At 42.1% G+C, this 22,043-nt stretch overlaps 1 protein-coding gene across 5 annotated transcripts in view; it reads left to right on the top strand.

Moving 5' to 3' along the window:
* The window catches only part of LOC147709252 (echinoderm microtubule-associated protein-like 4), a 561,675-nt gene that overhangs the window by 485,087 nt on the left and 54,545 nt on the right, over positions 1–22,043 (top strand). For all 5 annotated transcript variants that reach the window (XM_086927813.1, XM_086927812.1, XM_086927809.1 and 2 more), the window contains exon 2: positions 11,400–11,582. In XM_086927813.1, coding sequence (XP_086783939.1) covers positions 11,400–11,582 — 183 coding nt within the window. The remainder of the gene's footprint in view (positions 1–11,399; positions 11,583–22,043) is intronic.

The raw sequence follows: 22,043 nt of genomic DNA, 5'->3' as shown, positions 1-22,043 counted from the left end.
TGGTTCTCTCTCTGCCTTGTGGGCTTCAGATACTTGATCGCTTGAGCCATACCTGAATCCTATGGAGCCTAGAGTATAAACAGAAGGTCCCAGGAAGGGATCCACTTTCAGCGCCCTTATTTCTATCATGATTTTAATATTTTATTACATGGAGCTGATCGAATAACATAATCTGGACGATGGTTCTGCCTTTCAACTCGGTGTCCAGGAGCCAGCAATTCTACAGGCTCTGCGGTCATTTAGCGAAGGCAAGACTTTACACCAGGAGCAGGAAGACATGTTACAGCAGTGTTGCTTCTAATTTACAATGATATTGCATCTCTGGAACATATTCACAGATTGTAGCTAAAGATTATGCTTCTTTTATGAGGGAGGTGCAGTGGAATTATTTTCCACTTAACCTTTAGTGCAGAAACACATGCCAAAGAGGCGATTTACTTATAATATGCGTGCAGTATAATCAGCATGCGTGCAAATCAAACCACCGATTTAAATGGCTGAAGATTGTCATTCCCTGCTTCCGGGGGGGATAGACCCATGCTGCTAAATGTTTAAATAATGGCTACATTTGATGATGATGGCATGAAGAGCCCATTTCTCCCAGCATTCTTGCCAATATGCTGTGTATATTGATATCTCATGCACTCACAACTGGTGCTAACATTTGGAGATCTCTTGTGTTGACCTTGAAAGTGATGGTCCTACTGTTGCACATTAGTGAATAATTGGGATGTGCATCAGCACATTACAATCTAAAGTGAAGGTGGTGTGAGCCGCAGCACATTTCCACTTAAAAGAATGACCCAGTGGGCACTGCCAAGCATGCTGTTAGAACACTTACCCTAAATAAGCTCAATTAGTGTTTCTTGCGATCACAGTTCTTCTGTTCCTGAAATGAGGGCAACTCTTATTTCCGTCATGTGTGTTGACAGTGAACCCCTTTTTAAGGCTCTCCTGTCGAACAGCATATGCGGTCTGTTAGCTAAAAGACTTTGGGCCCACCCATTGCCTACCATTGGTTGTCATTATTGTCACTGCTGTTCTATTGCTTTTTACTCCGCGACTTGTGTTAGTTTTATGTTCTCTACTCGTGTTTGTCCGTCCCTTGCAGCATGGACATATGACTTGTGTTCTTCCACTGCTCACTTTTGAAGCACTGCCAAAGAATTACACCAGTCCATCTTCTTTTGCAGGTGTCCCTCCCTCTCAGGTACCGCAATTCTCCCCCCACCTCCGCTGCACTCTGTGTTGCTCTTTTGCTGTGTGCTTTTCCCAGCCTCCTCCATGTTTTGCTCACCCTCGCGTGATTCTGCCCCTGTGTTGCTTCCTTGTCGCCCCGTGTTATTGGTTTCTTCCCCTCCTGCTCTTCAAATTTCAAAAAAATGCTTTTCACCTACTTTTTATAATCTTAGTTGCTGAGCCAACTCGGATCAATAATTAAATCAATAAATAAAGATAAAGCACCCTTGTCCTTTTGTACTGCCTGCAAAATGACCCGGACGCTCGCGACAATGCACACATTCTTTAAAAAAATTTTTTTTTAGCTAAGCTGCCCAGCATAAGGGATACTCTACAGCATCGCTAAAGACCATTGTCCATGCAAATAGGTCACAAAGGCGAAATCTATTGTCTTTAACAATTCTTATTAGGTCTAAGTTTAGCCAAGACATTTTTGATTTTACTAAAATTATACGGATAATATACTTACTTACAGGGGTTTGAGCCAGTCCTCTTCATCCATTAGCCTGTTACTGTGGCTTACATTTTCTTATTAATGCTCGACTATTCAATCCCATCGAAAGCACCTGGCATATGAGGTATTTATACATTATTCTCGCCTCTGACTCACTGCTTATCGCTCACTACTTTGGCCACCTGCACAGCTTTTCCTCTTTAACATAGAGCCCGATGCTTGAATGGTTTGCTTTTGAACTTCGTTATTATTAGAGCTACGCCTCCACAGACCATGGTATAGGACGGCACCATTGAATAAATATTATATTGCATTGTGTATGATTGTAATGGCTTTAGCACCTGGGGTGTAAACAAATACTGCTCCTGGATGGAACAATATCTAGCTGACAATATATTAATATATGTAATCTCTCTTACTCATGTTTCACTTTCACTCGAGATGCTCTGTTTCGGGCAGTGCACTTCAAGGGTGTATCTACCACACACTTAAAGAAAAAATGCCCAGGCTTATAATTTGAGGACTCTGCGGTCCGGAGATCAGGTTTGGTTCTAAAATATTTTTAATTTTTTAATAATCAACGATTAAAGATTAATAATACATTTGGAGAAGAATGATTTCGCCCTGCGATTACAGCCGGGGAATTTTTCAAGTATTTTATTGCAATGTCTAACTTGCAATAGTACTGTCTGTTCTGCAGCAAATCCCAACGAGTGATGGACTTTCTGCAAATTATTGGAAGCAGATGTCTGTCCACATATTTGGCAACATTATTTTTCCAACCTCAGACAAAGGAAACACATTCCTTGCATTGTCAACAACCAGGGTCTCTTAAAACTGGCACACTGAGTTTTTGACATATTTGTAAGTGAAATACATTGTGGAATGAGACTGCTAAAAGCAGCTCGCTGTATTTTCTTAACAAGTCCTATACCATAGCTCCATAGTGGTGGAAGTTAGTTTGTCTACAGAAGCAGATAATTACTAAATATCCGCTTGATAGATATTATGTTTATCGGTTTAATTGTATACATATTTGAAGTTAGTGGTGTTTCTAATTAGAGTGCAGTGTTCATGGTTTTCAATGGCCCATTGGCGTTTGTAGGCCTGGTGAAGTGATGGCCCAGACAGGATGGTGCCAAAACTCAGGGAATTTATTTAATGCCCATTAATCGTAACAGGCGTTTGTGTTACTACCTGGAGCGTAAATGTGTAGTTTGAAAACCTCTGTAGTGTGTATTTTGTGCTTAGATTATCTCAACTTCCTGGTTAATCATGTTGCACTGCTGCTGGTATTGTGTTCCTCCGCACACTCCTAGCTCGTAACGTCTGGTTATGGGTTGTTCCATTGATAACTCAATGGGATACAGAAGGTAGGCAATTCTTATTGGTTACTGTCAATGCAATCAAAGATCACAGAGGATGGGTGTGTTGAGAGCCAGTGGTTTGCTTGTGGGATTTTCTATTTGTGCGCCAGGTCCTTTTACTCTTTGGTGGCGTTCCTACTAACGTTGTGTGGAGTACACATTAGGTGCACATGTTCCTTCTGGTCTTGCTGAGTGAGACACCTGACTACTTTAGTTGACAATCCTGGTGTGGTGCTGCAATGAAGTATTTATAGTGTGGTGGACATGGTGCAGTGTGAGCTAGTGTCGAATGGCTGATGTATTTATGTTGAAAATTGTGTATATATTGGTCTCCAACCTTTTATGCACTCAGAACTACTTATGTTCAATGAACTGCATTGAGAGCTACTAATGTTAGTAGTGTTGTATAATTTTGTATTTTTTAATATATATTATAAATCAACCATGCAAACGTTTCCTAATTGTTTAAGCTGGGTTGCGCAAAAGTGAGCTACTCGCAAGTAGCTGGAGAGCTACAGTAGCTCACTAGCTACTGGTTGGAGACCCCGTGATCGGGTGACCAGATGATGTGGAAGCTTGCATTGGAGAAAATTGGGGGTGAGGTCTGATGGGGCGTTGCAGTGTAATTTGATGATGGAACGGTGTTTGTGTAGGATCTGGTGGGGAGTTGTATAGTGTGGTATCTTGGAATTTATTTTATTTCAATTTGTCTTAGTGTTTTGGTGTGGTTATTTAATTTGCTCAATTGGATGGTGTAAGACCTTGTGGTGTTTAACAGAGGGTGTGCTCTGGTGTTGTCATGCCATGCTTGGTTATATTGTCTTGTCTGATTTGCTATAATGTAGTGATTTCTGTGACCTAGTGTGATGTTTGCTTTTAGTCGTGTTGAGCAGTCATGAGTGGTATTATGAAATATGGTATGGAGAGATGCAATGTTGTTGTGTTTGATGTCTTGAGTCTGGTGCAGTCCGATCTATATAACACAATTATAATCCAGGGCAGAAGTATTGAGAATTAAGTTTGACAATTGGAAGATGGACCTATGGCGGTACTGCCTAAACAGACAACCAGTAGTATTTTGCCAAAGAAAAAGAATACGCATTAGTAGACTCCAACCACTTCCCACACACTGTGAGGAAGGAGAGACGGACCTCTGAATGCAGGCAAGATGTTTTTTATGATCAACCCAGCTTCAGCATAGAAAGATGACGCGTTTCGGGCTCGAGAGCCCTTGTTCACATAAAGACTGTAAGAATACCATTAGCTTTTAAATGTTATTGCAATCCCACCCCAGTCACATGCTCCAATCACATGGCAATGGAACTAAACAACAGACTGCACCGCCATACTATCCGTGCAAAATACACTATAAATGCATCTAGTTTAGTACACCATTTTTCATGATTCTCAAATCGGGCTATCTACAAATATCAATGTTTAAATACATTTTATGACATAAGAATAAAAAAAACATTAAAATATATAAATATTACAATCCATGGTTCTTGACTTCATAAAAAAAAAAAATATATATATATATATATATCGGTCGAGAATTCCAAATTAGCAATGCATGTTTGGATCAGTCCTCAAGGCAGTAACGATTGCAGTGACGAACTCGCATCCCTCAACTAGTCTGGCGCTGTGCAGATGGTTCCACAGATGTCTGTAGTGAGACAGATATGACTTTTGAAAGCATCCTAAAATGAATTACTCCCCTCAAAGTTACCTCCCCTTCACCTTAAACAAATACTTAGGCAGAATAGCTTCACCGAAACTCTCCTGGGACTGTCCACATTGTTCATCTCTATAGTGGAAAATTAGTAATGAACATTTGCAAAATGAAAAGTTGAGAGTACTGCTATGTAGGAAAGACTGCTTGCTTGTGCAGTACATGCTAAACTTAGACTAGCGGCTCTGGGCCACTTGACCTTTGTCTATTCCCACTGAAGCAGCACTGGACTCTGGGAACCCCCACTGAGTCCTTACTGCGAATCGGGGCATCAAGCCTAAGCAATTTCAAAGATTTGAAACTCAAAAGAATACATAAAAAGACAGATACAAGTATACATCACACAAATAATGAAATATTTTCATTCACAAATATAGAAAAATCTAACATTTATTTTTAAAGAGAAGGTGGAGATTTCATATAAAAAAAGAATTCTAAAAGATGATGCAGTGTGCTGCATTCTAGAATATTACATTGTTGTTTTTGCATCTAATGCAAAATCTTTTTTTTCCCCGTGTACTTGCCCTCCTCCCTCAAATCACTATGAGGATATCCACGTAATTTTAGCCTCCAGTTTCAACTTCCTTCTCATTTCTTGCTTCTTTACATGCTTCAATAATTTGCTAATATTATTACATTTTTAAACCATCACAGACACCCTGAGTAGGTTTCATGGACCATCAGGGATTGCAGGAAATGAGCCTCTGACTTAGACTGTGATAAAAGCAGGGATTCAGTCAAAGAATCCATCGCTCCTTCATTTCCTGCAGAGACGAGAGAGATGGCATTTCCCTATTAAGGCTGTCTGCCTTTTCCCGACGTGTGACGTGGACAGTGCCAGGATGCTTCCTTCGAAGCAGCTGTTTGTGCTTTACAAGTAGCATTTTATTCATTCATTCATTCAGAGTTGGAATACCTGCTCACTCACCCTGTGATTATTCAGGTCCGTGCTGCTTCTGTGCTGAAGTGATCCAGGTTTGGGTTATCCGCATACCTCTATGTACCACACCTGCTAGCTAGCTGGTGTCAATCGCAAAGCGTTATTGTTCTGTTTTCCGTTCAAATATATGTATAGACCCAGACCTACTCCATATCAACTTCCACCTTTTCACAGTCTCATAATAAATCTTTAAAAAATACTCTCTCCCTCCACCAGCGCTTTTTAGGTTGAGCATTTGAGACCTCTTGTATATACTTTAGTATATACTTATTGTATACTTATATGTGTATGTACTATGTGGGCTCTGGAGATCAGTCCTAGGACTTGTCTGCTTCCGCTTAGGCACTTTTTTTTCTGTTCAAATGCCTCTAACTGTCTTGATAGAAAACGACCAGCAGAGGTCAGTAAAATACCAGAATCACTTTGGCATTCTCTAGATTCCAGTCCATAGAAATTGTCTTCCACGAGCACCTGTGGACAATATTTTTTTCAAATCTTGTATTTTCAGTGATATGACCACCGAAGACCCTGATTTTATATTAAAATCAGAGCTTTGGACTATACCATTTCCTGCTGAAAGTCAATATTTCTCTCCATGTGTTCCCATACCTGGCGTGTCACGCAGTTTGGTGCTTACTTTCCCTCCATGTTAAAGAACAGTAGATGTTTCAGCACCCAGGCTAATGTGCTGCATTGCTAAATATATATATATATATATATATATATATATATATATATAAGGTCCCACAGGCGAGACTGATTGCATTGCAAATGCTTGTTGTGTTTGTGAAGGAGTCTGCTGATGAAGAACGGCAATTGAAATCCATGAACCAGATGACTGCTAATTGCCTCCTATGCCATTTCAACGTAGCGTTTCAGGAGCATCCCCATTTGCCTGGAGCACCCCTTCGGGATGCTGTTGCCCTCCCTTGCTATCTTGGGGCAGGTACTTTTTCTTATACCAGGATTACACACAAACTGTTTGGAACTCTGGCTAACTTCTGCTACTTGGAGCTAGGTACTGGAATGGGACCGTTCTGCTTCAGACGGTGTAAGATACACTTGGCACCTCTGTAGCATTAGGCACTTATTTCTACTAGTCTGTTTTTTTTTCTCAATAGATTCACATTTTTCTTAAGAGCAGTGAAAATGCTTCCTTGACTTTAGAAGTTGTGGCAGTAGTATTTCATTTTCTCAGCTAGGGATTCTCTTCGTGCTCTAGTCTTCAGTCGCATAAGTTGCGCACCGCTGCAAACCTGGTGTAGTTCATAATCCAGTACCTCGTTGTTACAGGTAGTGAACTCACTCAGCATTAATTTTGAAAGGTTCAAAAATAATAGTTTATTTTTTTTATTTTGAAGGTTTTATATAGCGCAAACAAGACTCTTGCGAGTATCAGAGCGCTTTACAGGTCATAATTAAAAGGCAGGAAATTGTATACAAAGAACAGCAATAAAGAAAACAAATATAATGAATATATATAGAGTTCAAGTGAATTTAGCCATGAGGATAGCTTTCACTTCTCTTTTGAAGGAGGCAGTGGAAGGGATCATTCTTGTTTCACTGGGTAAGGCGTTCCAAATCCTCGGATCCATACCAGAAAAGGACCGTTTATACGTTTTTTTCTTGGCAAATCGTTGAAGTTGTAGGAGAAGAGTGGCTTATTAATCCTTCCTATCTCCTGGCTTCCTGGATGACTAGCTCTAAATTGTAATGGTATGAGAAGTTAAGCTATTCTAGAATTGGGTTTGCCCTACTATGTTTGAATGCGTAATGACTGGTAAGTAGCATAAGCGGTCTGCAGAAACCTCCCTGCTCAGCCAAAGCATATTTCCTTTGATTGGCTTCAGTGCAGTAATGTTCATTATTGTTATTTTGATGTAGGGTTTTTTCCAGAAAGATTCAGTGGCCCCTTATGGTCTTTCTTTTTCTAGGACAGTCGAGTGGGGTTTGGCTGGATGCATGATGATCAGTGTTTGGGGGTCAAATCTCACCTTATGCTCCAGTGCTGATGAGATCTCCCAGCTGTAGGTAGGACAATTGAGTGGGGTTTGGCTGGATGCATGATGATCAGTGTTTGGGGGTCAAATCTCACCTTATGCTCCAGTGCTGATGAGATCTCCCAGCTGTAGGACAATCTAGTGGGGTTTGGCGGGATGCATGATTATCAGTGTTTGGGGATCAAATCTCACCCTATGCTCCAATGCTGATGAGATCTCCCAGCTGTAGGACAATCGAGTGGTGTTTGGCTGGATGCATGATGATCCGTGTTTGGGGGTCAAATCTCACCTTATGCTCCAGTGCTGATGAGATCTCCCAGCTGTAGGACAACCGAGTGGGGTTTGGCTGGATGCATGATGATCAGTGTTTGGGGGTCAAATCTCACCTTATGCTCCAGTGCTGATAAGATCTCCCAGCTGTAATCCATCTGTTGGTCTCCTGGTGGCTGCCGCCTTCACCTCCATTATGCAAGTTGCCGTCAGCATCACTTACTACCACAGTCCTCGTGGGATGATGGCCAAAAGAGCTACTGTTGCAGTGGATGTCCTTAGAATACTTGTTATGGGTTCCAGTTCTGTTGTATCAGGCTGAGTGTTTTGTGTGTGTGCCTGTTGTGTGTTGTCATTTGTCAATTCTAATCACAGTGCTACAAATCCTGCACCAGAACAGACCATACCTACACTCTGAGTGAAATTATTACCCGGTTGTCGCCCACCATCTTTCAACCGGCCTCTTTCTTGTTACGTCCCCTACATGTTCTCTTTCTTGCTGCTTTTGCTCTCGCCACATTCCCAGCAGTTTTTCAACTAACATGTCACACCGGTCACTCTTTCAACCTCACCCTACAGGTCTGCCCCGTTCCTTTTCCCCTCCTAGTCCCAACCCCTGCTTTTCCCTGGGCACTCACCCTTCCTCCTCTTTCCATGCTCTTGCTTGTCTCTAACAACCCATGGGTGGGTGGCCTTCCCCCTTTATTGCTCACTCTCCCGCCTCGTCTTCTGGTGCGGGGGTGATGCTTTGCAATTGTGCTGGTTTGGGGAGCCTGCATTGCTGGTGCAAGTGATGCAACTGTTCTGTGTTTGTGAGGAGGGCGAAATGCTGCTATACCTGATGTGCAAATAATTATTTGTATGGAAAGGGACTCTAAACTCTGCTAACTGTGGTGTACCAGTCTGTTTGCTCACGAGGAAAGCTTGGATTATTGCGGTCTATGCTATGTTCATTCTGTGCGGGTGTGAGAGGCTTTACTTATTGCTGACGTTGCTGTGCTGCTTCTGTTTTGGGCTGCTCATTCCTTTTTTTGCCTGTGGTGTGTCTTGCTTACGAACTCCTTGTACTATTCTAAAACCTAAATGGTTGGCTTTGTCAGTGCTTGTACTGAACCAGAGACACATTTCTATCTGTTGGCAAACAGCAGAAGGGAGGCACAAGGCATGACAACAGTTATTTAAAATCCTATTATGGTCAGTAGAAGAACTGTCTGCTTGCTGATTTAGAATGAGAAGTAAGATTGATTTACCTGGCTCATTTAAATCGGAGTATTATTTGGGGAATATATGTATGCATGCACGCACATGCCTAAACTAGGAGTATCATACATACCTTTGTAGATATGCTGGCTGCATGAAAATGTGGCTGGAGGACTTGTGTTGGTGCTTTTTTAATACGAGCTGAGAGCAAGATATGAAACAAAATTGATATGCATTGTTTGCTTCTCTGTTACCAAGGCTTGAAACACGCGAGTATGGTTCTGAAGCTTGACGCTGGTAGGATTTTATATGAAGATGGTTGTATTACAATCGCTTCCTGGTAATGGCCAGGCACACAGATACATTTAGAGAATGCCCCAGGTTATTACAGAATATGTAGGTTTCTATATTTTAGGAAACTAAAGGATTTACAGTAACATTCTTCAATGTACTCTGGATCACATAGTTTTCAATCCATGGATGCCTTTTAAGCTTTAGGTCTTACACATTTGTGAAACATTCTATATTGGGTTGCGTGTATGGTACGTGTTAGCCGATGCGGACGCCCCATTTAATAGCATCTGGATTTTCATTGTTGAAACTGAGCTCTATGTGGTTCTTTCAGTCAATTCTAAAGGTACAGAGTTGGGCATTTGTAATTCTCGGGTGTCACTCAATCTCTAGATTATTCGAACATGCATCTGCCACGTATTCCCCGTTACACTCCTCCTCAATAACAGATACGCCTAAAATCACTACCACAATAATAAGAGCAAGCGAGCAGTTGTTACTGCACCATCACCCACTCTGTGCAATAGATGAAAGAACTAAGACATAGAAAGTACAAAAATCCAGCACCCTGCTGTTATTTACAGCAACTCTTACTGATAGGATAGTAACCTTCATTTTCGCACGGCCTTACTAAGCTGCTCTTGGAATGTTGGGAGTTTCTGTGTTTCATGCCCCCTTGTTCAGCCTTTGTTTTTGGGTACTTTCGCGAAACTCCTAAAGGTGTGTTCATGTGAATCCAACTTCCTCGTGGACTGAGTATTCCTCATTAAAATGGCTTCTTAAAAAATGTCTAGGCTCCCTCATTTAGGTTTTGTATGCTTTTGACTTCTTTTTGGGGTGTACCACATTCTTGGTAGAAACAAGCATTTTAAACTTTTATTTTTTTTGCAAGTCCAGTCTGTCTCCAAGTATCTGACATGAGAGTTGCATCCACCCTGTGGCTTCACATATTGTTATGGGGACTAGCTTATGTGCCCCTAAAGTTTCCGGATGTCTTTACGGAGACCTCGCAGCACAATAGGAAGTTTACTTGTTTAAAATAGATCTGTGTGCGTGGAAGCGGCACCCACGCGCCCTCTTTTAATGTTAACGACTTTAATCAGTTCCTACCAAGAGCCTAAGAGACAATGCACACTGCCGGTCTGCTGCTCCTGATGGGTGCATTGGGCCTTGAATAGTCTCCGTCTCGCTGGATCTATTTGATTGATTAAAAAAGAGTGGAGCTTTTGAAAAGTGTTATGTGCTATTTCAGTTGACCACAAAAAAGTCCTTGAGCCAGCGAAGTGCAGAGAATCTGCAGAAGAAGCAGTTCTCCGTCCACCGCTGAAGGAAGGCGGCGAGGTTTGGCCGGGCCACTTTTTCAATCACAACCCATTTCCATCGGCCAAATGCATTTTTGGGATTTGTTCACAGCACATTTGATTTAAGCTCTCTACACAATGAATCTAAGTATCCAAAGGTGATGTGGTTTATTTCAGGACATACACCGCACTGCAGCAACGCTAATGCAACACTTAAGCTAGTTAAAGACATCTGAGCAGCCACGTTGGTGCAACACAATCCCCTGGTCCTTTACGGGCTGTCACTTCTTTTCTACGATCCTCCATTGCGGTTACAGGCAAGAAGTTAAGATATGTACCAATTTTTTATAATAAATACTTTTTGTTTTTTAATTGTGCTTTTTGGATTGCTTTACAAGGACAACAATACATTTCAAGAGATGTGGCAAAGGTCTTCTCTGCGCTTGACTTAATACTTCAGAGTGCCCTGCTCGCGCCTGTTGACGCCCTGTACCTGATGTCTTTCTTAGTGTTATTTAATGTCTTATTTTAACTAAACCCAGTCTTCACATGACTTTGCATTACCTAGATAGTTACTAATTTCTTTTATTATTTTCATGAACTAGATGACAGCATCTCGGCTGCGAGCACCTCCGACGTCCAGGACCGGCTCTCCGCCCTGGAGCTGCGTGTGCAGCAGCAGGAGGACGAGATCACCGTGCTCAAGGCGGCGCTGGCCGACGTGCTGCGGCGCCTCGCCATCTCGGAGGATCAGGTAGCCACTGTGCGGAAAACGACACCTAATAAAGGTATGTGCATCCACGCCTGCTGCCGTCTCAAGGTGGTTACATTCTGGATTGTTTTACGTTGCAGTAGTTTCTGTTTTTCATTGCGTCATACTAGACGCCGCCATGCTTGTGTGGTAGAAGAGGTGATACACTGTACGCAGGCCCATGCTGGAGATGGAAACTCAACACTGGCAAAACAATTTAGATCAGTCTGCCACTGCGTAATGCGAGAAAGCAAAGTGAGGACTCCCAACATCCTCTCTTTGGGGTTTCCTACTCTTCAGTGGCCACTGAGGCACCTCTCCAGCCACCAGAGACCATTTACCCCTCAGATCCCCGCAACCCACCCTGTGCAGGCTTTGGGCCCTCTCAGTGAAGCCTCAGAAACCCAAACCAGATCCACCCACCCAGGAAACGAACAATCACAACCCTTCTGTCATCCCTCCAAGACCTTTGTGAACTCCTTAACACCTGCAACCCAACCTCTGAGACCCTCTACGGTACCACCAGAAACAGCGATGAAGGGACAAGAAGGGAGGGCGAAGACATGCATAGTATGTACAGCCCAAGTTTAGCTTCGTTGTTTATTACGAATGTCTAGGTTACCATTTTACTTTGTGCCATTGATTTTATTTTCTGGTGTGTGCTTTCACTTTGTGTCATTCATTTTATTTTTGGGGAGCTTTTACTGATCTGGATTTTAAATTAGTCCAAATATAATTTTGTTGCTTAATTAAATTATTCAGTTTCATTAAACGTTCTACAAATGTTTTCATTTAAAGAATTGTATTCAGGTCTTCGTATTTAATGATGTTTTTTTAACGGAAAAGAATTTGAAGGCGCAGTGGGTTTAAATTGCTGGAAATTACAGTTTGCTGTGTTGCATGTGCTGGAGTTATGACCTTTAACATTGTAATGTATTCATGGTTGCTTTAAGAAATGCAAAACCTCATCTTGAGGTTACCCACATTCCTATTACACCCTCCAGTTAGTCTTTTGGCACTCTAAATATATATTTAATTTATTCTGTTGATCAGAGTTATTTATATATTTACATATTTTTTAGGCACTAAAAAATCGATATGTAGGGTGGAAGTAATCCATTTCTATTTAGATGTACACTGGAAAGCATAATTTATTTAAAAAGCAGAGCTGTTTCATGAAACACATTCTCCCTGCAAAAAAAGCCCCAGACGTGACTCGCATGCATTAAAACATCAAATGGGGATTGTAGTTGTTACAAAAGAGAAGTTTGGACTCTAAAAAAATGTCATGATTCGATAACATCCTGGCCCCTACCTGCCCAGGCGAATGGACCGCCATTCTCAGACTATTGACATATTTTCTGCTGCTCTAGCATGTTAAGAGCCTCTTGTAAGCTTCAGCTTAGCTGCACAGGGCTCCAGCTGCAAGGCTGTCTCGGTGCTAGGCAGTTCAGCCTCCCGCTCTCAGACAAAACAGAAGTGCATCATGCGAATGTCTCTCCAAACTATGTCCGGATGTGTAGTTTTAGCAGTTATAAGGGCCGCAGCACATCCTGCTCATTACAAGAAATGCCCATAGCAGCAATGCAAAGAATGAGTCTATGCCGATAACAGGGTAAATAATTAATTGGCTGCCAGTAACTCCTGAGGGGATGAACTCTCCCCAATCTGGCACAGCGGGTGTCCAATCCCACAGTGAGAGTTTATACCTCTCCTCGTGTCTGATAGTTTATTCCTTCGTTGAGTGACCTTATTATTCCCCGGTTACCTTGACCTCTACAGCCATCCTCTAAATAAGCCTGTAAAGTTACTAGGTCAACGCTGTACCTACTGCAGTCATGTAACTTGCACATCCATAGCCTCTTTCACTCCTTGGTAAACTCCCAGTAGTACTGTTTTTAGTAATCAAAAAATGTCTCCTCCGAGGTTGGATCCCTTCCCTCGTAAGTAGAGAATGCTCCCCATGGGCTTAACACTGCTCGTGGTATGGTTGTGGGCAGCTTATAATGTTCACATGGTGATGCCACTGTGTTCCAAGGGGTAGGGCTCCCGTGTTACCTTCACAGACCCTAGTGAACGCCTCTGCTACACATCAGCTCTCCCTTTGACTTGGTCAGTGGTATCTGCATGTGCATTTGTTCTCTCACTCTTCACAGCACCCTATGCATTTGAAGCCCCCATGCATATTCCACGTCTTCAGCACTCACTATACATGTTAATACGGGCTAAACTACAAACAGCACTACTGCAGCCTTGTACTGTGTAGGGTGCTCATGAAGCAGACGGCACTGGGAATGAATGCTTCACAGCCTCACCAGGTGTATGAAGCACCAGATGAACAATATAACTCAAACACCCAGAAGGTGTTCTAGGACCTTGCCTGGGTGAAGAAAGTACAGTGGTATAGGCATATCTGTACAACAGGGATAAGATTGCTAACCAGGAACCATACTGAGGGAATATTGCTGGGGCCTCCAGCTTCATAGGATGTGCCAACTGAAGACCATGGCATTTTGGGTACAATTTCCTGTTGGAGGGAACTGAATGTAAACCCAAGTGGCATTTAAGACCTCCAGGAAACACTGGAGGAATTAATTAGCCCTCATGCGCATGGTTAGTGTGTAGACAAGGGCTTGATCGAATCACCAGTGGTTAGTGCCAGAGTCCAGGAGTCTGTCTTGCATTGAGGAAAACATATCTTGAGATAAATGGAAGAGTCTATTGTGAGTAACATTGGTGCACATCAGAATTGTGACCCTTTTCTCGCTTCCAGAGGGCTGCCTTTAGGGTGCGCACTATCATTGCACCACATTTTTGTAGCGCACTTTCAGTGCGCCTCCTAAAGGTATGTTTTCCTCTGCGCATGTCCATAATATGGCACAGGCGCAGCGGCAAAGTGATTACCTTATGTGCATGGGCCACGACCCCACACAAATGAGGGAATGCCCGCTTATGATAGCGCAGGCGCACATATTTTCGTCAGCGCTGTCAGTATTACAGAAGGGGACATACAAGTAAGTATGTGTGCCCCCCTTCTATAATGCTATTGTGCCCCATGGGCACACATGCCCATTGCATCCCTGGGACACAATGTAGCATCTGGCCCCTGGTTGAGTGATATGGGATGAATAATTTGTAGAGGTAGCCAGGGTCTGTACTGTTCGGTGATTTGTGTACCAGGCAATGGAGTTGAAAGCTGGTTTTTCGTTTAATAGTTAAGAAGAAGAAAGTTCTTATGGCTGCAGTGATTTTTTTAATTTTTGCTCAAGATCAGAGCCTGCCTTTTTTGTGCCGGATATTCTCATTGCCTTCGATATACAATCATTTTTACCGAAAAAATAGTAAGAGCGTGCTCATTGATCAGCATTGATACAGTGGCACAAGTGTACTTACATGACCCTCAACACCCAGTTCAAGTCCGCTAGCAGTTATCCGGAAACCTCTCACTCATTATGACTGTTTTCACAAACACGGCCTCCTGACCACAGGAGGTAGTAGAAAGAAAGCAAGGAAGCAGATCAGAATTGTGTGTTTTTGTATGTGCTTGTTCTGAGGAAGGGTGTGTTTGGGTGTGATTGTATGCGGGTGGGTATTTGTTGTAGGGTAGGCTGTTCAAGCCTCTCCTGCAGTTTATTTACTGTCCCAGACTGTTGACCACAAGCTGTGAGTTCCCACACGGATGTTCCCCTCTCTCCAGTTGAGTATGTTTTGTTTATATTGCAGGGTTGTGTGTGTACTCTTGCTGCAGGCAGAATGCGTGTTCTTTCAGTTCATTGGCACTCCACCTTCTATGTACATGCTAGGTTTTTCTGTGTTCATGTACGCCCAGGCCTCTAACACAAAATAAACAGGAATTTACTTGCATAGATTCACACATTTTATTAATACATTTTTGACTTTTCAAGGCATTTCCGGAGTACCTGTGGGAGCCAAAAATCGTCCTATGTTCCAGGTGTGCTTCCATGTGCAAATATTTTCTCATATTGAAATATATGCATATATTTTCACTCAAACAGTTTGCTCATGAACAATGTAATATATTCCCTACAAAAGACTTCTTTTGCATACTTAAATATTAGGGATGTTCCCTCCCAAATCATTTACTTTTTACTTCTTCAGGAATAATTATACAGCTGTTTCGAGGGAGCAAAATTACTTGCAAATGGTTTGTGAATACCCATAAACTAGTGGGTTTGTGGGAAATCTGCATCTTTTACTAGGTCTGGGTGGAGTTTGCAGAGCGACCCAAAAAACTCAGATGCGCTACTTGGAGGTCAACAAGCCGCAAAGCGCGTTAGATCACACCGTTCTGGCTGATTTTTAGCACCAGGTGTTTGTCCCGCGTTGAAAAATCTGCACAAACTGTACCATGTGCAGTGCAAGAGGGTGCGTTTTCTTTCTGCTGCTCGTGTAGATGTTCTACTTGAACGGCACCTTCCTCATCGCGAACGGAAGGTTTATCAACGTGAGAAATCTCGCTGGGAGGTGGTCTGGAGTAAGATGTTCCTTGCTCGCACTCGCCAAATTATTGTTAGCGAGCGAGGAAAAACTCTGTTAGTTACGCGAAGCGCAAAACACTCCGCACGTGGAGCAGAATTTAATTCCCAGGTCTACCTTTTACACATGTTCCCACATCGGAAACCCTGATAATCCCACCCGCCCCAGTGCAGATTTGTCCAAGTGAAAATTCAGTAGTACTGTCAGAATTATTTAATGTTAGCAAGTGAATTTACCCGTGCAAATTCAGATTTTTTTACCCGAGAAGGTGCAGTTTCACTTTTCAATGAAGGTAGTTGCACACCTCAAACCTTTGGTGTAGAGATGCCCTTCAGAATAGGACCATGTGGATTACTGCAAGTATTTTGTAGGTACAGCCATTTCAGACTTTACTCGCCTCTCAGGAGTTCCTAGTGTTTGTTTTGCTGTCTTCCCTCAGACATGGTTGTTCAACATGCCTTCTGTCTCACTCAGCAGCACTGTCTTTCCTCTGCAATCCCTGCTTTCTTCTCCTTCCTCTCAGTTCAGGTTTTCGTTTCTAATAGTGCAGGCGTGTTCTATGATATCTTTATAGAAAAGCTAGAGAGTTAATGTTTTGAAAACATTGCATTCATTTGGCTGCAGTTATATCTGTTCCAGAGAGAGAGCTGATGAATTTAATGGTGCATTGGTGCGGGATTTTACACAACATAACACGTTTGGTCTTCAGGTTCAGAGGTGATTGGTTGCATACAGACTTGAAACCGACGCATTTGTAGATAGTGGGATTCTTTCATACCTGAAGGGAAGAGTTTCAGAAATTGGCCAGCTGAAATGAGACGCTATTTCTGCCTTGCATTTGGGGGACTGCCATTAACCATAAATACAGCATCTCCTAACTGGTGCGAACAGAATTATCTTCCAAAACAAACTGATGCTAGATCTTGTGTGCACTGGGAGTTGGCGTTAAGATGTCCTGGCTGCCGCATCAGGCCCTCATGTAACCCGATTCTTCATGTTCAGGGCCCTATGACGGAGGAAGGGTATCCTTTGAAGCCTTTCACAGAGGCCATAGCAGTAATTTCAATAAGGCTTTCCTGCATGGATAGCTATTGTATTCAAGGCAGAAGTGGCAGTGTACCGTACAGTCTAAAGAGCCAGATTTTTTATTTGTTGCTAAACCAAGGATTTAGACTTGCATTTATAGTTCAAAGGCTAGGTGTAAAACAAGCATACATTGTTACACTGAAGCCATCTTTCTATTTAACCTCAACGAAATCAATAGTTTTTCTATTGTTTTGCATTCCTTTAAAATCAATACACGTGTTATCACCATAGGTTTATGTGATGTCTGCTCACATGCTCATTTTCCGATGTGTCCCTACCACAGTGGCATTTCAGGGGTCTAATGGTTAGCTTTTCATTTATTAGGAAGATGTTTATTCCTAAGATCATTGGGTAGTTTTACTTTAATAGAGAAAGCTAATGCACCGTATTATGTTTCATCCCCAGGCGACGAGTAGGTTTGAAGAAGTGGAGACTGATATCAAGAAGGTGGAAATAGTTTTCCACTGAGAATCACAGTATACATTATTGCAGAGTTTTAGAATATGATTCGCATTATAAGTAAAGAGAAGATGTAGTGAATAAGTAGGTTTGCATAGATCTGCAGTGCAGAATATATAAGTTGGTAGGACTAATCTCCGCAGTGGCCTTTGAAATATTATCCAAGATGTCCTGCAAAAAAGATGGTGGCAGCAGTACAGTAGACTGAATAATATGTTAAAAGGTTGTATCTTCATGATGGTCTTCATAAGTAAAAACAAAACACAAATAGTACCAGGGATTTTTTTTGGCCTGTATTAGTGAAGCCACAAAATGAAGGCTGGTGTTTCCTGTCCACACTCTTAGTCAGACACATGCAGAACGATCAGATCCCAAGTTCCCCACTGCAGAAACCCATTGTTGCTAGTAAACCAGCATTATTGTCCATGGCGGGGCAGGACACTCCTGGACGTTTGTGTGCATGATAACCTAAGGCGTTCGGTCTTTGGAGTCTTGATTTGCTTCCTTTGAAAAAGTTGCACTGATAGCAGTGATTTTTACACTGAAAGTCCAAGATAAGAAACCTTTTCCATAATGGCCAGCAGTGAGGTGGCCACCATAGCACTAGCTTGCTTAGGCTATTATTAACCACTATGGGTTGACCCCCACTGCTCTTATGAACTGGCAGTGAGACTGGCTTCTCTAATCGGTTCCGGATTATACCCTGTAGAGACCCCTAGGCAGTTGCAATTTTGGGATCCTCCTCCTCGCAAATTCTCTCCTAATACGTCTTTAATTTTACCATCCTACAATTTTAATAAACCACTCCATTACATTAATACAGTATTAGAGTCTTTAATGAAAAGTTTTCGTTTCTTTGAGTTGATTAATTTTTTTCTGTCTTTTGGAAACAATTCAGGAAAGTTTGATTGTAATTTTCTTTCACGATCAAATCAATATTATTTTGATCTGTTGTCACGGGGCCCCAAAAAGGAGTGGGACCCATAGTCCGGTGCCTACTTTGCCTATTTGGAAAACCGGAACTGTCTCATATGGTTGTTCAGCCCCATTTTACTGAAAAAAACACAATTGATACAAAGAATTTTCCCCTGGATAGAAAGCAGCATAGACATAGAAGAGACACTTCAGTTGATAATCACCGTAATTAGTAGCAAGTGCCATAGAGAAGAAAAGAGAAGGAAAGGGGTCGCCAAGTACTCTAGTCAGGATATATGGTTTATATCCTCTAGGCAGGTATTTGGCTATTATGTTGGCGGGCTATTTTGAAATTGCATTGCTAGAATGGTATAATTTGCAAACATTTCTTTAATGTTGTAGGGAGATTTTACACGTTAAAGGAAGCCAAACAAAAATATGACCATATCAAATAACTTTAGTTTCACACTGCTTTTCAGTCAAATAATGATTTTCTGCCCTTGCTTTAAATTCTTTTTTGAAAGGTATTTTGGAAGTGTTGTGTGGAATGCTGCGTGTAGTCACTTCTGCAGTGGTCCCATCCGTGAGAGCATTGAAGCGTGGCCACAACCTCAGACTATCCGAAACAGCACCTGTCCCAGCATGCATTACCTGTCAGACTACCTGTACACAAGTTGCCAGACGCATTTCATACTTGAGGCGTCAGCAGGACAAGTCCTTTTGCAGCTGGTTTCTGGAAAAACCATTAAGGCCTCCTGGGCCTTGAAGTATGCGCTCTTGTAATACGAGACTGTACCTTCAGAGCACACTTATGCGCCTGCATGATCCAGCCAGACAGACAATAGTAAAATCCCAGCAAATTCAACAGCACATACCTCATTGGTCAAAGCAAATCGGCGCGCGCTTAGTCAGGTGAGCATTCGCCGCCTTAGACACTTGATCCTGTCACCTCGACAATGAATATTGGACGCGCTCTTTCATGTGTTGGCGGACTGTGCTTCTGTTCCAGATTCACTTTCATTCATTTTTTTGTACATTGTGGTTCTAACACCAACCGTACAAAAATACAACTAGTAGTCATGGGAGTCGAACAATAGATTTAAAAACTTGCATTTGTGCAGATGTTTAAAGAGCCTGGTTCATCGTGAAGCACAGATTGATTTATTGTAAATGATCTTTGGTGTGTAAAATATTGAATTCAAGATCAGAATGAAGAGAGCTATTATAGTGAAGCTTTGAGTATTATACTCTTATAAAGGAGAAAAGCCTGGAACAGCTAAACTCTTCACACACAAGCCAAAAACATTATTTTTCCATGAGCCCGTTTGGTGAGTGACCAAAAAAAGTAATTCTGCCTTCTTTGAGTTAAGTTCCTTACATATGTCTTTGGCAATGGATAATCCTGTTCACAAGCATCTTTTATCCTGGAGTGTCACAGCTTGTTTAAATGGCCCATGGGACGCTGCTGGGTTCAAACCCATGCACGTGATTTTTAGAAGAATCAAAGTTGCAGTCGGGATATTGGAAAGTTTGCCCAGTAATCTGTCCAAATCTTGTGTAACATTTCATGCAGTAGTAAACTGTCTTGCAAAGCAACGACTGCAGCGGCATTTGGCTCCGGTTCAACATGTTTTTAAGTCTGATAATGTAGGCCAAAGAAATGTTGGTCTCCATGTTTGTGTGCACAGTTCATTCTCTAAAGGACCCAAGTCCCATCTGGCTTTGAGGATGATGTGGACACTCCACACGTAATATGGGAAATTACATAAGCCTAGTATATTGTTTTCTGTGCAGCGATATTTCATACTATGTCTTTACTGTTAGCTGTAGTAAGATGCTACATGGCAGACTTACGCCTTCCCTTACCTCAGTTAATGGTGAAAGGTGAAAATTGAACTGAAAAGATAGAAAATAACGGTCACATACCACTTCTAAGCTGACCCATCCAACCACCCCTTCTGCCCCTGTTCCTCAGACTCTGTGCTGACTAGTTGGTCCTGGAGGTTCATAGGAAATTATCATTTTCATTTCAGAGAAGTTCCGTTGTTGAACATGATTGGTGCCTGGATTGAAATGAGGAAGGAACAGAGAATTTGCAGACTTTGGGGGGTGGGCTTGTCTGTTCATTTTTTTAACTCAGGTTCTCATATTTGCCCTATTCCGAAATTGCCATTTTCTGAGCGTGTATCTACAGAAGCTACATGGGTCCTCGGGCTATTCCTAGAAAGAAGTAGAAACATGCAGCTGCTTCTCATTCCTCCCCTCCCCCGCCCTTCCCAGCTCACAAATCGTTTTGCACGCGTTAGTGGAACTTAATTGCATGGACTGAGCACCAGACTGGACTCCAAGATGTTTCATGGCTTTAATTTTTTGTTTGGAGGAGCATGTATGAATGTGATGATTACTCTGGAGCAAATTTCCAACTTTTTCAACTGACCATTTGTGATTCCAGCGTAAAGTTCCTGAAAACACTGCCACGTATGTCTATACTAATGAGGTGAACTCTTTTCTAAGACTGTTTACATGAGGAAAAATGACAAAATAGTGATATAAAATTCCAACAAGATGTGCCACATAAAGGCCCATAATTTGACTTTTTATATAGCATAATTCAGTTAACCCGTCTGCATAATAAGATCCTCCCCTGACACATAATTCCGTTGGCTCTGGTCATCACGCAGACTGGTAATATTTCTCCCTTCTCCTAACCTGACAATAACCTCTCAAAACAAGAAAGCATTTCCGGCCACTTAAAGGTTTTTTAGTAAGCACCAAATTAGCAGGCCAATGGTATGTAGCCTTTAGTTACTGTACACTCTGTTGCCTGGTGTTTTAAGCTTAGAGGTTTACACTGATTTGTTTTGCTGTTTATATACTGCCCTGTACACTGAAACCTCACAGTCTGGTTGCTAAATCTCACGGCTGACCATTAAACCACCTTTAGCTATTTTATCGTATTGTTTTCAGATCACTGAAACGTAGACTTTTTTCATTCAGTATAACTTTATTTAGTTTTTTCCAACAATCTATGCTCTGGGAAAGATGATTATAGCATTAAAACGTCTTGAAGCCGGTGTTACTTTATTTGTAGTGACTTTTGGGGCCTAGGTACCATTGCTACAGTGGAACCAGGGACCCATTGAACCCAGAGAATTAAGGTTATTTACAACCCCAACACGAGTAAATGGGGTGATTTTGTTTGCTTGCTCAGGGCCTGTGGCTTCCTTGCTACACGAGTCGGCGACTTTGTGGAACCGGACTCGCATTAGTCTTTTCCTGTAGAGTACTGCCCTCTCCCAAATTCGGGCCTGGTCTCTCTTTTCCTCCGCCTGTACTCGCGTGAAACTGGGCAGAGGCTTCTGTAGTTGTGCGGATGGTCATGGACATGCAGATATTGAACAAAGTGGTGTTGTCATGCCAATGTCTACTAAGACATGCCTTTCATTGACCTCTCACCCAGAAATGTCATGGTCTCCCTTTCTTCTCATTGCTGAGTGAGAGAACCTCACTCCATTTAAACCAACTTTGAACAAATAGAAAA

The sequence above is a fragment of the Lissotriton vulgaris genome, chromosome 6 (assembly GCF_964263255.1).
Source record: "Lissotriton vulgaris chromosome 6, aLisVul1.2, whole genome shotgun sequence".
NCBI lineage: Eukaryota > Metazoa > Chordata > Amphibia > Caudata > Salamandridae > Lissotriton > Lissotriton vulgaris.
Note: the sequence above shows the minus strand (reverse complement) of the source record. Positions and strands in the feature narration are given on the sequence as shown.